The sequence below is a fragment of the Drosophila mojavensis genome, unplaced genomic scaffold (genome assembly GCF_018153725.1).
Source record: "Drosophila mojavensis isolate 15081-1352.22 unplaced genomic scaffold, ASM1815372v1 contig_74, whole genome shotgun sequence".
Lineage (NCBI taxonomy): Eukaryota > Metazoa > Arthropoda > Insecta > Diptera > Drosophilidae > Drosophila > Drosophila mojavensis.
In genome coordinates, this window is record NW_025318899.1 from 15360 (window position 1) to 28695 (window position 13336).

General features: G+C 33.4%; 3 protein-coding genes across 5 annotated transcripts; 1 reads left to right on the forward strand and 2 right to left on the reverse strand.

Annotated features, from left to right (window-relative positions):
• Positions 1 to 2775: 2775 nt before the first annotated feature.
• LOC6586670 lies at positions 2776 to 7171 on the reverse strand. Of its 2 annotated transcripts, XM_044010161.1 has the most exons (5): positions 6949 to 7171; positions 4231 to 4474; positions 3509 to 3797; positions 3191 to 3202; positions 2776 to 3122 (listed from the first exon to the last, which is right to left on the reverse strand). In XM_044010161.1, exons 2-5 carry the CDS (start codon positions 4432 to 4434, stop codon positions 3079 to 3081), a joined length of 549 nt encoding a protein of 182 aa, XP_043866096.1. In that variant the 5' UTR covers positions 4435 to 4474; positions 6949 to 7171; the 3' UTR covers positions 2776 to 3078. The 2 variants fall into 2 exon arrangements, with proteins under 2 accessions (XP_043866096.1, XP_002011953.2); XM_002011917.4 differs by lacking the exon at positions 3191 to 3202 and having other exon boundaries at positions 2779 to 3122; positions 6949 to 7162.
• Positions 7172 to 9113: 1942 nt separating this feature from the next.
• Positions 9114 to 11336, forward strand: LOC6586344 (CUE domain-containing protein 1). 2 transcript variants are annotated; one of them, XM_002011918.4, is made up of 2 exons: positions 9114 to 9350; positions 9461 to 11336. In XM_002011918.4, the coding sequence occupies exons 1-2, from the start codon at positions 9186 to 9188 to the stop codon at positions 10265 to 10267; spliced, it is 972 nt and encodes a 323-aa protein (XP_002011954.1). In that variant the 5' UTR covers positions 9114 to 9185; the 3' UTR covers positions 10268 to 11336. The 2 variants fall into 2 exon arrangements, with proteins under 2 accessions (XP_002011954.1, XP_015015779.1); XM_015160293.3 differs by having other exon boundaries at positions 9116 to 9350; positions 9509 to 11336.
• Positions 11337 to 12457: 1121 nt separating this feature from the next.
• Positions 12458 to 13152, reverse strand: LOC6586341 (ras-related protein Rap1). The gene has a single exon (XM_002011919.4). It carries the CDS (start codon positions 13125 to 13127, stop codon positions 12573 to 12575), a length of 555 nt encoding a protein of 184 aa, XP_002011955.1. The 5' UTR covers positions 13128 to 13152; the 3' UTR covers positions 12458 to 12572.
• Positions 13153 to 13336: the final 184 nt, after the last annotated feature.

The window sequence follows — 13336 nt, forward strand, 5'->3', positions numbered from 1 at the left end:
GTTAGCTGACGGAAATTTCTGAGACAGAAAATTACTCAAAGAACGACGCACGGAAATTTGTCCACTGAATAGAGAAAAAATTAGCAAATCAATATTGTCTCAATGGGCAAATAAACGAAAAAGGAAAAATATAATAAATTGAATTAGGATAAATTAACAATAGAATTAATTTATTTAGCTTGGGGGTTTTCTTATTAATAATAAAAAATTAAAACAAGACCAGCAGCGGCTGCGCTTGGGCTGCGCTGCAATGTGGCAATATTATGAGAATTTATTTGTTGAATAATTTCTTTTGTAGACATACAATCTTAATGAAACTTTTAAAACGTAATAATATGGTTAAAATGTCTGTACATTCCAAAGCACAAGTCTCTAGTACATCACAAAGGTACTTGGCAGGCTACAACAGCGGCTACAAGACGAACAAAATGGCTGCTACTGGCGCATCAGCCAATCATAAGCTTTTATCAAACAAGTTGATGGTTGATGTCTCGGCTATCGATAATGACACGCCAACAACTTCGATGAGGGCAGCTGCTATTGCGGCTGCGCGTAAGGCGCTGTTAATAACAGTGGCAGTAGAGCTGCTAACGCCAGTGCTGCTGTTTGTGCTGGTCACCCACCAACAGATGGCGCCAATTCCAATCAAATGAGTGGACGACTCCATTGTATCTGCCCATTTTTGATAACTAGAAGTTAGCTGACGGAAATTTCTGAGACAGAAAATTACTCAAAGAACGACGCACGGAAATTTGTCCACTGAATAGAGAAAAAATTAGCAAATCAATATTGTCTCAATGAGCAAATAAACGAAAAAGGAAAAATATAATAAATTGAATTAGGATAAATTAACAATTAAATTAATTTATTTAGCTTGGGGGTTTTCTTTTTAATAATAAAAAATTAAAACAAGACCAAAATTTTACTGTCTATTTGTTTTTTTTTTTCAATAGTTTTTAATCAGAAGCTTTTGGTACTATTTGTCAAAAACAGGCTGATGGTTGATGTCTCGGCTATCGATAATGGCACACCAAAAGCTTCGATGCGGGCAGCTGCTATTGGGGCTGCGTGTAAGGCCACTACAGCTGATGTTGCTGTTAATAACGTGGCAGTAGAGCTGCTAAAGCCAGTGCTGCTGTCTGTGCTGATCATTCGCCAACAGACGGCGCTAATTCCAATCAAATCAGAGACCTACTCCATTGTATCTGCCCAATGTGCCAGAAGTAATGCTCGTGCTGCTGGGCATTAATAATGTGACTGCCGAGAATAGCTATTACACGAAGCCAACGGCTTGCCATGGCGTATACAGGGCACTAATGAAGCTAGCGATAGAGATTGTGGCGGAGCCGACTTGCTCGTATGTGTTGGGCATCACTTGCTTGGGTGGCCAAAGAATCAATGTTGAGAAGATTCTGCGCAACGCTGATGCTGTTCAGTGTCACCATTGCCAGAAATTCGGCGACACCAAGAATTATTGCCGCCGTCTGTTTGTGTGCGTAAAATTCAGTGGCAGTCATTCATCCACTGAATGTGAGGGAAGGGAAGGCGATAGTATCCAGCCGCCACCAAAGTGTTCCAACTGCCAGTTATCGTGGTTGTAAATCTTTCAAAGATGCTTGCAGGCTGAAAGCAACTACAGCTACGGCTTATGAGTTGGCCACCAAAATGATGGTCGAATTGGCACGCAATAAGAGTGACAATACTCTCATTACTGCTATGACTATTAAACGGCAGCTTATCAACGCCAAAGCGGTCAAGCAGCCGTCCAAGCAGCAGCCACCCAAGCAGTAGCAGCAGCAGCAGCAACAGTTATTGCAATTCCCACTCAAGGCAAAAAAACTGGTAAAGCAGCATAAACAGTAGCAACAACAACAGCTATAGCTACAACAGCAGCAGCTGCTGCCACAAGCAAAAGCAAAAAGAAAAGCTAAAGCAACAGAGCTAATGCGATTTACTATTAATACTATTTAATAATTTTCAGAATTTATTTGTTGAATAATTTCTTATGTAGACATACAATCTTAATAAAACTTTTAAAACATAATCATGTGGTTAAAATGTCTGTACATTCCAAAGCACAAGTCTCTAGTACTTGATTTCATATTTTTTCGATAACTCATCCGATAGCTTTTTTATCGAGAGTAGTCGAAAAATCGACATTGATTTTTCAGCCTAATTTGAACACTTTTTTCCAATTTGCGATGTACTCGTATATAAAGTTAATGGATACAAAGATTTTGTAATTTACAGATTTTGGATACCACGCCCCATTCGCCCCCAATTTGTAAAAAACGCAAGTACTAGAGACTTGTGCTTTGGAATGTACACACATTTTAGCCATATACTTACGCTCTGAAAGTTTTATTAAGATCGTATGTCTACAAAAGAAATTATTCCACAAATAAATTCTCGTAATATTGCCCACACTGGAGCGCAGCCCAAGCGCAGCCGCTGCTTACTGCGCAGTTAGCAGAGCGCGTGCTTATAAGTGCATGTGTATGTATGTGTGCATAAAAGAAGTCCAGAATGATTAGAATATCAGCTTAGAGGGTTCAGGGTATATCCTAGTCGAGCAGTCTCGACTGGAGCCTTCTTACTTGTTTCAAATTACTATTTGCATTATTTGATGGTACATTGATGTTTTTCTAGTGTATTGCTCAATAGCAATAGTTGATGATCGTCCTGACCGTAGAAGGTACATTCATCTCTTTCTGTCTTAATAAAGGAAACAGAAACAAATTATTCTAGTTATAGTTCTTTATTAATTCTTTTTTAATATACATGTATATATGTAAATAAATATGCTGCAAAATTAACACTAAGTATTTAATGAATAATATTTGTTAGAACGCAATTTAAGAAGGAAATACTAGTGGAACAATGAATAATATTATGTATATGTATGTAGATATATGATAAGTAAAGCTAACATTAAATACTTTTGTGTATATAATATAAATTCTCATGTTTTTGTTTTATTTTTTCTGCAATATTAGCATTTTTCCGGCTTTAACTGCTTTTAACTTTGAGATGTTTCGGTGAATCGGTTCGGATGGGTAATGTAGAGGCGGTATTGCGCTAGCGTCCCATATTGCAGATCTTGAAATGACATGGCCTCATATCTATAGAAACAGAAAAAGTATCAGTAAAGATTAAATTAGACATTTTTTAAATTTCATGCAACACTTACATTGTTTACGAACTATTTTTAAATATGGGAAATGTAAATATCAGAAATACAATATAAAATAAATTTTAAATTAACAGATTTATCATGCACCACCATTATTATTATTAGCTTATATTCCAGTTGGTTAGCTTCATAAGCATATACGATTCTAGCCTCGTATTTTTATACAATTTGCAATGAAATATCCAATCAACTTTAGATACTAAACCTAAGTTTATTCAGAGTTTAAGGCACCTACCTGTGTATTAATATCTTGCCTATCTTTGTTTAAATTCAAACAAAAACAATTGAAATATAAATATAATAAATTCTACTCACACTGCGCATTTCTCTTGTTATTGTGCTGCTTAGCGCCGGAGCTCAGTTTGAACAGCTGATCATCGCCATCAAGAGCATTGTCGGCCAGTCTGTGAAGGCGTGTCAGGAGCTGAGATTCTTGCGGATCACGCTCTCGCTCAGAGCTCTCGAGGTGCCCCAATAAATCGTAATCGGAGTTCATGACTAGATCGCGCAGAAAGGGCCATTGGTGGTTAGTAAAGTAAACGATTGGCAATTGTTTTGGCCGCAAATGCTGCTGTCGCAGCTGATGCTTCAGCTGTTGGTACTTCTGGAAGAGCAAGAATTTTAATTGAATAAATAATAAACTTTTTATAGATATAGAATTGTAGCTAATTTTCTTTAGTAATAGTAATAGTAATAGTAAGTATTAAATATTTAAAATATAAAAAAAAATACTGATTTTATTTATATATTTCATACTCTTAATTCAAATTCTCCAAAGCCTTCCATCAACTTCTTTAAATTAGTAAAACTGCATTATCGTCTGTAATATTTTTAAAGTTCATCAATATAATTCTACATTTATTATCTGGGAAATTTGCTTCAGCCTGTTGCCTACACCTAAAAAAAAAAAAAAAAAAAAAAAAAAAAAAATATATATATATATATATATATATAAACTCTTCATACATAGTCAGAATTTATTGTAATTGTACATATATACACTTTGTATTAATTTTCTGCATATGTAGCATACTTACTAACTGCTGACCATAATAGTTGGTTTTGCCATCAGCCGGTACGGAGCCGAGGAACTCGTTGAAGAGCATTTGCATTGCAGGTTGCTGTTGCTCGTCTATAGTCAGGCTTTGCTGTGCGTGTCCAGGCGACAAGTGCGATACAATTGACAGCAGAACAATGGCAATAGCCATCTGATGGGCGAAAGAGCAGCTGTACGTTGTCATCACGTTATTGCTCGGGTTATTGTTGCTGCTCCAGACCCAACTAAAGTTGAGAGAAATCGAAAGAGAGAGGGCTTAGAAAGAGGAAAAATATATGTACATAGGCAGGTGTACGAGTTTGTTTTCAACTAGCTGACAATTAAAAACAAGTCGAGTTCCTACCGCAACACCTACACGAGGCCAACCGTTTACGTAAAAGGTTTCATATTACAACTTCCATTGAAACAAACAAAGTTGCCAATGTTAAAATATGCATAATACTGTTTTATGTTCTTTTTTGTGCTTTTAAGAAAAATTTCTAGTAGCACGTTCTTCTTCGCATTTCACAGGTTTCATCTCAAGGTGTTGGGTATTTCAAACAACACAAGTCACGTTGACAAACTTTCGCTACGTTTTGCGAATCGGCTAAAATATATAAAAAGTACTTTGAAGCCTAATCAAACCAGCATGACACCACCCACAGCCCCAAGAGCATATCACATGGCAAGCTACGCAAAACCGTGACGCGGCCTGCGAATGCCCTAATTACTGTTGATGAAATGGTAATGGCTAATTATGCTCAACTGTGAATCTAAATGCGCATGAACAGGTTCAACTGGTCAAATGCCTAAAGAATTTATTATTTCTTTAAATTTTTAAAATTGGCATCTAAATTAATTTGCTAAAGATAAACTCCTAACATTTCTTTAAATTGTCAAAACTGACATCTAAATTAGTATCCTGAATATAAACTGTTAAGAGTTACTCATAAGAACTATAAGCTTATATCAATTAAAGCTTTCTCAAAAGCACAAAAACATTTTCTGTTTTTATGAATATATATATATATATATATATATATATATATATATATATATTCATAAAAACAGAAAATATATATATATATGCGCAGCTACGTTGCGCCGGGATCCAATTGCCTTACGCACTCCATGAGTAATGCGCTAGTGCGATTTGAGAAACGCAAAGTATGAATCGCAGTCGTAGTCTTAATGACTACAGATAATATATTGATAATACGTCGATGTCGTGGCTAATTTTTAGCGCCTATCAAATATTTCTATATATACGTAAATAGATTCGTTCATATTGTATATACACATAAAGATTGTCGAGAATTTTGAGTTTCATCTCAGCATTTTTAAAACCATAAATCGAAGTCAAGGTCAAACGCATATAAATACCATTGAACTCTCACACTCGGTTTGCCCACTAATTATCTCATCTGCTATCGGATACGCGTTTAGCCCATTACTGTCAACTATTGATTTGGTGAGGGAGGTGTTGGTTAAGGAGGAGTAGCAGTGTGTCGTCCGATTTATTTGACAGGTGACACCGTTTGCGTTACTTATTAAAAAATTTTTATCTGTTTAACCGTTGCCAGATATGAGTAGATAAGGCATTTAAGCCAAATGAAGGAAATATATTAAAGCTTCTTATTTAACTGGACACATTAATACGTTATTGACGGGTTTGATCCCAAAATTTAATTGTTATCAAACCAAAAGTTTTGCTTTTAAAGACACTCCCTCCTTATTAACTTCAACTGTATTTGCGATGGGAGAATCAGTACAACTAACCTTACGCTAAGAAGTTATCGCTAGTAAAAAAAAAAGCACCGCAACGGCTATTATTTGCCCTCATTTTTTCACAATGATCTGTATCACGTTCAATGAGGAAGTTCTATCTGATAATATTGTATTATAGATCCACAATTCACTTTACATTTCATTCAAAATTAATATTAATTAAAATAAATCAATTACAATACAAACTGTACTATATAAATGAAAATTGTTTGTACATATTATGTGTGCTTATAAATAAAACAAAATACTAATCACGAAATATTATCAATGGGCATTATAAAATGTTATGAAATGACCCAAGACCCAAATGACTATCTGTACTATGTGTATGTGCTAGAGAGAAAGATAGAGAGGAGAGAAAGAGGGAAAGAGAGATAGATTGATAGAGAGGGAGAGAGATAAAGAGAGTGAGTGGTCCAATGTATTCATTATCAATACGTTCAACCCGTTTATTTTATTTTATTTTATTTTTTGCTGAATAGGTTCATTGATAGTGTATCATATCCATATTGCAACGAACCCTAGAACGCTGCTAATACGGCTAATATACCACAGTGTGGAAACGAAAGACTCAAGTCTTGCTCAATTATGGAAAAGTTTAGATGGATTATTGATATTATACGGTAAAAATATTGTCATCATTTGTATGGATATTCATTTTTGGAAATCAATACATATATTTTGAAAAAAAAAAAAAAAAAAAAAAAAAACGGATTTGCAGATTTTTAAAGCCAAATATGGTGATCTATCACTAAGTATGGCATGCATATGGATATATTTCTAGATAAATTGGTAATTAAAGTTTTACAATGGTACGCATACCATGGGATATAAATTTGCAAAGGAATCTGTGATATTAATAAAGCAATGTTTCAAATATTATTATATATATATATATATATATATGTCAGATATTTAAACTAGAACTTACCTTTAAATTATCAAATCTATTTATATAATTATATACCTCAATAGGCTTGTATTACCATTGACAAACGCAATTACAGGAATGGAACTTTGGTTTTTAAAATAACACTTTTTACGCAAATGTTAAGCGTTGGGTGTGACAGTGCACAATAAACGCAAATCCGTAGCACGCACTTGCTTATATAGGCACAGCCAGTGTTGCAGACACAAAAAGGATAAATCAACAGGTATGGTACACACACGCAAACACTAATATGTCCGAGGTATACAGTTACGAGTAAAAACGACGCAAATTCCGACTACTTCGGCACTTCAGAACACCAAAGCAGTGGGCGGTAAATTCGAGTGCTTCTAATGCCCAAGTGGGCGGTCGGTTGAAATTGTTGCTCAGTTGCAAGTTTAGCAACTGAGCAGAGCATGAATAAATAAGAATGGTTGATTGCAAACTAAAGTCGGCCATGCAAATTGCTCATCTACTACACCCTGATCACTGGTGGCCGATTTCTTAAACTTTTCGGTCCCGATCTTTGTCTCGAACCTCCATGATTGACTGTATGCCATGCCACGCTTTTGACAAATCGCCCGATAATTCAGAGATTTATAGCTTAGCTGACAAACATTAAAACAATGTGAGCTACAGACATTATGCATATTAGTTTATATAGGTATTTCGGAAATTTTAATTAAAAGTCCCAATAAATGTAAATAATATGAACAAATTTGTGATGTATATAAATTTAATTTTTTATTTTTGACCAACTATTGTCGAAAATCATAAACTTATATTTTAAAAAAAATCAATATTTATTGCTTCCAAACGTCTTCTATTCGCGACCTTCAAAAATATCACCCATAAGGTTCGTTAACATAGACTAATCCAAGATACTTTTAACTAGTCGAGCACTGTTAATTCAAACGCAAAGCCTTGGATTACGACTTCGGTTATGCCTTAAACTACACCTGCAAAAATAAAAAGCAGTTAACGTATACAATTACAAATTTACGAAAGCTAATTCGATCAGTGTCTCAGACTATCTTTAAGTGACGGAAGCTTTAAATATCGGAAAACTATTTCAAGATGAAGACATAAACCAGGCCGAACAACTTTTTGTGTCCCTCTAAAAAATAACTGGAAATTTACAGACGTAAAAAAAGTATTCAGATGACAAAATACTATCGTCAGCCATTTTTTTTTCTAAAAATACATATGATGAAATATCTTTAAAATATTACAAAAGATCAAAAATATGAATTTTAACTGAAGATTAATTCAAGAATCTGGTTAATCTGTCTTATCTTCTCCAGACATCGGTCTTTAGCTTGGTTTATTAACTAATTAAAAATAATTTCAGCTGACACAGCATTAATTTGTCGCTTAATTCTGCTTTTTTAATCAGAGGCGCCTAGCATGTGTCACACTTGCTGAACTTTGCATGTATCATATGTTGATAATACCACCTACGCATCGAATGCCATAAAAATTAATTTTTATTGTTACATCAGCTTCACAAATTAAGATTAACCATGATAAGCTGACTTTTTTTTTAGAATACAAGCTCCGCATAAAACGTTAAAACCAAGTATTATATGCCAAACCATATCGGCCTGATTGACAGTTATTAAAAAGAATAATCGCAAGGTGACATACATAGATATTGACATGTCCACGCCGGAACTACAGTGGAGTACACGTGCTACTTAATACCAGTTCAATCAACATCAAGAAAATGAAAAGCACAAGAGTTATGATCTTCCTTCTGTGCTGACAATTATTGCAGTAATTAACGCGAGTTACAATATTTAGTTAAATATTAATACTTACTTAAATTGTACAAACTTTGGGTGCTGATTGATTGAATTTGAACGTTAAGTGCGCCGATATGTTCAACATTACTCAGCACTGTTGTATTTTAAACGAAATCGATAAGTCATAACGATGATAATATTGTGATTATGGTTAGTGGATTAAGCAATCACATAATGAACAGGTATTGCGGTATGCGTATTATGTTGTACACAAATACATCTTGAAACCTTTATATTTTTATATGTAATTTTAAACAGATTTAAAAGCAATTTCATTTCTTAGCTAATACAGTCTGTTTACTGTAACTAAAGTTACTTTTTATTGACGAATACCTGTAACGAGTAGTTATCGTATACACAGCTCTACTATCGGCTATTAAGCTGGTGCAATAAAAGGGGGAGGGGGGAAGAAAAATTAAAAATAAGAAAATCATCATGGCTACATCAACGTTGCAGCTGGAATTTTCACAGGCTATGGCTGACTTCAAAAAGATGTTCCCGGACATTGACCGTGAAGTAATAGAAGCTGTGTTGCGGGCCAATTTGGGTGCAGTGGATCAAACAATTGACCAACTACTTGCTATGTCAACTGACAACCAGGTACATACATATGTCGATGTGCGTGCGTGAAAGAGTTTGTGCATGTGTGCGTATGTTTGCTTGTGTATACTAAAAGTCTACTAACTAACACTAACTGCATGTGTGATTAGAACGAAAAACTGCGCAATGAACTGGATGCTAATGTCTCACCACAACAGAGTCTCATCAATCTTAGCGACACGGACAGAGAGCTGCGACGCAATCATCAGCAGCAAATAATCATCGACGCTACAGATGGAGGCCCAGAAAACACAGTTCCAGCCGTTACCTCAAGTGCTGCGCAATTACTGAGCACAACAACAGCTTCGCCGAATCATCACAATACGGGCGCTTCGCCCAAACAACGTCCGTTCGGAAATTCAACTAAGGGTACTGGCAGCAACGCTATTAATACGCTCACCAAGCGCAACATCAGTCACACCGTCGGATTGTCCAACAATAGCAGGAATTGGAGTCCCCCTATATTAGGTGTCCTGCCACCTGGATTTCTGCGCGTGGCGCCCTCTGGCGGTCAGCAAGATTTCGAGTTGCCCGATGAACAGTTCGCCCTGATGCTACAGAATGAGGAGTTTATGAACCAGCTGCGATGGAATCAGGACTTTATGAGTGCACTGGAGAAGGAACAGAGCGGCAAGGCTAAGGGCGAAGATGATGCGCCCTTCCAGGAGCGACTCAAGAACATGGGAAAAATGTCCCGTAAAAAGTTTCTACAAATGGCGCGTGTTTTCACCTGGCAGCGCAATAAAAAAGTAACAACTGCCAAGCAAATCGATTCGTTGCCGCTGCGTGAGGAGCATAGCGACGATGAGGATCATAATCAACAACAACAACAGCAGTCTCAACAACAGCAGCAACAGTCACACCAGCAGCAACAGAGCCAGGTTCAACCCCAGGGTCAATTACAGTTGCGTAAATAGAGCTAAAGATATAAAAATAGAGATCTCTAGGGCTCCATTGATTGTTATCTTACATATATAGTATATCGTATTATATTATTTCAATTGTACCATACGTGCAAGATCTTTACAACAGACATAAGGTAAATCTTATTCTGAACACATCTTACGTAGTAATCTTCATGCCAGAATCTAACGAAATCTAAAATCTCGCTGCGTCTCGTCGTTACATATATTTAATATATATAATTCTAGTTTTAAATTTCGTGTAATAACCTAAAGTGCAATTTTCAAAACACAAATCCCCAGTGCAATAATTTGTTTTTCGACTATTACATATTAAATACTTTATATATTATTATTGATTTGCCAATTTTCGTTGTTGCCAAATTAGCATAAATTAAGTTTTATTCGTAATTTTTTAGGTGATAGTTCTTTAACCAAGAGCTTGTGGATAGCTGGACTGATTCTTAATGGGTTAATAAAAGAATTTTTAAGCAGCGCAAAAAGACTTAAAAAAAAAACATATATATATATATATATATATATATATATATATATATATATATATATATATATATATATATATATATATAACAAAGACATGTACAATTAGAGCCCTTGATGAAATATGAAAAAAACTAGTCATAAAAAAAAAACACATTTTATGTACAGTTGAAAAATATGCATTTGTGCTATACTATACCAAAAATCTCAAAATTTTAACAACAAAAGTTATTATATAATCATTAAATACTTGCTAGTTGGCTTCTATTGTTGTATTAAAGAAAAAAAGAGAATAATAATACAAAATTAAATTAAAAATATATAAATTTCAGCGGTAATCAATGTCCATATCAAATTAATGATATTACTCTGTATAACCCCACTATATATGTATATCCATAGATATTTTGATGGTTATGCAAAATTTGAACTATTTGATTGTAATTTGTAATTGTACTTGTATTATAACAAATTATATTAATATTCCAAGAATAAAATACAGGAACCATTATTTGAGAATTGAAAAACAAAAATAATGACTCGAATGTGTTATAAAAAACGCATTTTATATTTCTTACATGAATTTATTTAATTTTTGTTTTACTTATATATATATATATATATATATATATATATTTTATTTTTTTTTTTTATTAATTTTTGTTTTTGTTTTTACGTAATATATTTATTGTGGATACACGTTGGATTTTCTTATGTGTGTGTACGGTATCTTAGTTGTTTTTCTTTTTAATTTAATGTTAGGGCATATTAATTATTTGTATCATTTTGCTTCTTTTCGTTATTTTATTTTCATATATTTAGTTCGTTTTGGGATTTATATTTTTATTATAGCTCATGTGATTGGGTTGGATTAATTATAACAGGATTTAAATGTTTTTTTTTTTATCTTGAAATTGCAATCAGAAATGTAAGTTTTGCATTATCGATATATATATATATATATATATATATATATATATATATAGCTTTTGGATTATTGGATATTTATAAATGTTTGTCATGAATGTGTGATTTTTTTTTTTAATTTTTATTTCTTTAGATTTTACTTACACAGGAATTGATCATTTTTAAACAATTATTTGTAAATTTGCATTAAACTAATTACTAAAAATGGATTTTCTGTTTTGTTTGCAACATTTTGACATCATTTTGCATACAATATTTTTAAAAAATATGTGATTTTTTTGTTAGGCATACAATCGAATTTAAATTTAGAGATTTTAGCTTAAATTTGATTTTCATTTAAATTTGCTTTATTATTATTTTATTTATTTTTTGTTAAGAGCAACGATATTATGTGTTTCTATGTATAAAGATAAGTTGTTGTTGTATACATATATATTTATTGTAGCTTTATTTGTGTTTTAAATCAATATAAGGATTCAAAATAACAAAAAAATATATGCGAATGTTTTTAGTTACGAATGCTTTTCCCTTAATTTTTTTTATTTGTTTGGTTAAAAGAAAATCGTCTCAAAACGAATTACATATGTTTCTATTTATATTTGTTAATCAGCAAAATATAATATATAGTTATAATAGTAGAAGTAATAGTAGAATGTAGTAATAATTACAAAAATCTTTGCACAGTTAAAAACATTGTCAGTTCAATCTGCTTTTACTTATATTTTGTATATCTTGGTTATTGAAATTTTGACAATTTTTTTTTTTTTTTTTTTTTTTGGGGGGGGATTGTATGTTGTTTAAATATTTACTTGTTACTTGTTACTCATTTTGCTTTATTGTTTTTTGTTATTTTTATTTATTTATTTTATTTATTTATTTTTTTTTTGAAGTCTTATAGCAGAACACATAGGGACTTTTTCGGTTTCTTTTGTTTCTTTTCGGGAGACTTCTTATTTATCTGCCGGACCAAATCGTAGAAAATATCATTCACATTTACTTTGGCTTTGGCTGACGTCTCCATAAACGCGCAATTGAATTGATTTGCCAAACTTTTGCCCAAATCCTTGCCCACGACACGTTCTTCCTCAAGATCGCATTTATTGCCCACCAAAACCATCGGTACATCATCGGTATCCTTTACGCGTAGAATTTGCTCTCGTAGATCCTGTAGATCATTAAACGTTGATTGTGCCGTTATTGAATAGACTAGTACAAAGCCTTGTCCATTCTTCATATAAAGATCTCGCATGGCTGTAAACTGTTCCGTGCCTGCGGTATCTAAAATTTCTAGCATACATTGCTGGCCATCTACTTCCACTTGCTTGCGATAACTGTCCTCAATTGTGGGATCATATTTTTCAACAAAAATGCATTGCACAAATTGTACGGTTAATGCGGACTTTCCAACGCCGCCGCTGCCCAACACAACAATTTTATATTCACGCATTGTGTTTTTGTGTTTTTAAACTACTATTAATATATATATATATATAATATAATTATATATATTATATATTATAATTATATATTACTATATATATATATATATATATATATATATATATAACATATATATATATATATATATGTTAGGGGTTTACTTTAAACTAGGCGCTGTTACTTTCTGGCGTAGGCGGGTTACGAGGTGGTTCGGTT

Excerpts from the sequence above, each read along its gene's own strand:
- LOC6586670 (XM_044010161.1), bottom strand. The coding sequence starts at position 4,434 with ATGACAACGTACAGCTGCTCTTTCGCCCATCAGATGGCTATTGCCATT. Across the intron at positions 3,798-4,230 it reads ACTATTATGGTCAGCAGTTA|AAGTACCAACAGCTGAAGCA; the intron begins GTAAGTATGCTA and ends TTGCTCTTCCAG.
- LOC6586344 (XM_002011918.4), top strand. The coding sequence starts at position 9,186 with ATGGCTACATCAACGTTGCAGCTGGAATTTTCACAGGCTATGGCTGAC. Across the intron at positions 9,351-9,460 it reads CTATGTCAACTGACAACCAG|AACGAAAAACTGCGCAATGA; the intron begins GTACATACATAT and ends ATGTGTGATTAG.
- LOC6586341 (XM_002011919.4), bottom strand. The coding sequence starts at position 13,127 with ATGCGTGAATATAAAATTGTTGTGTTGGGCAGCGGCGGCGTTGGAAAG.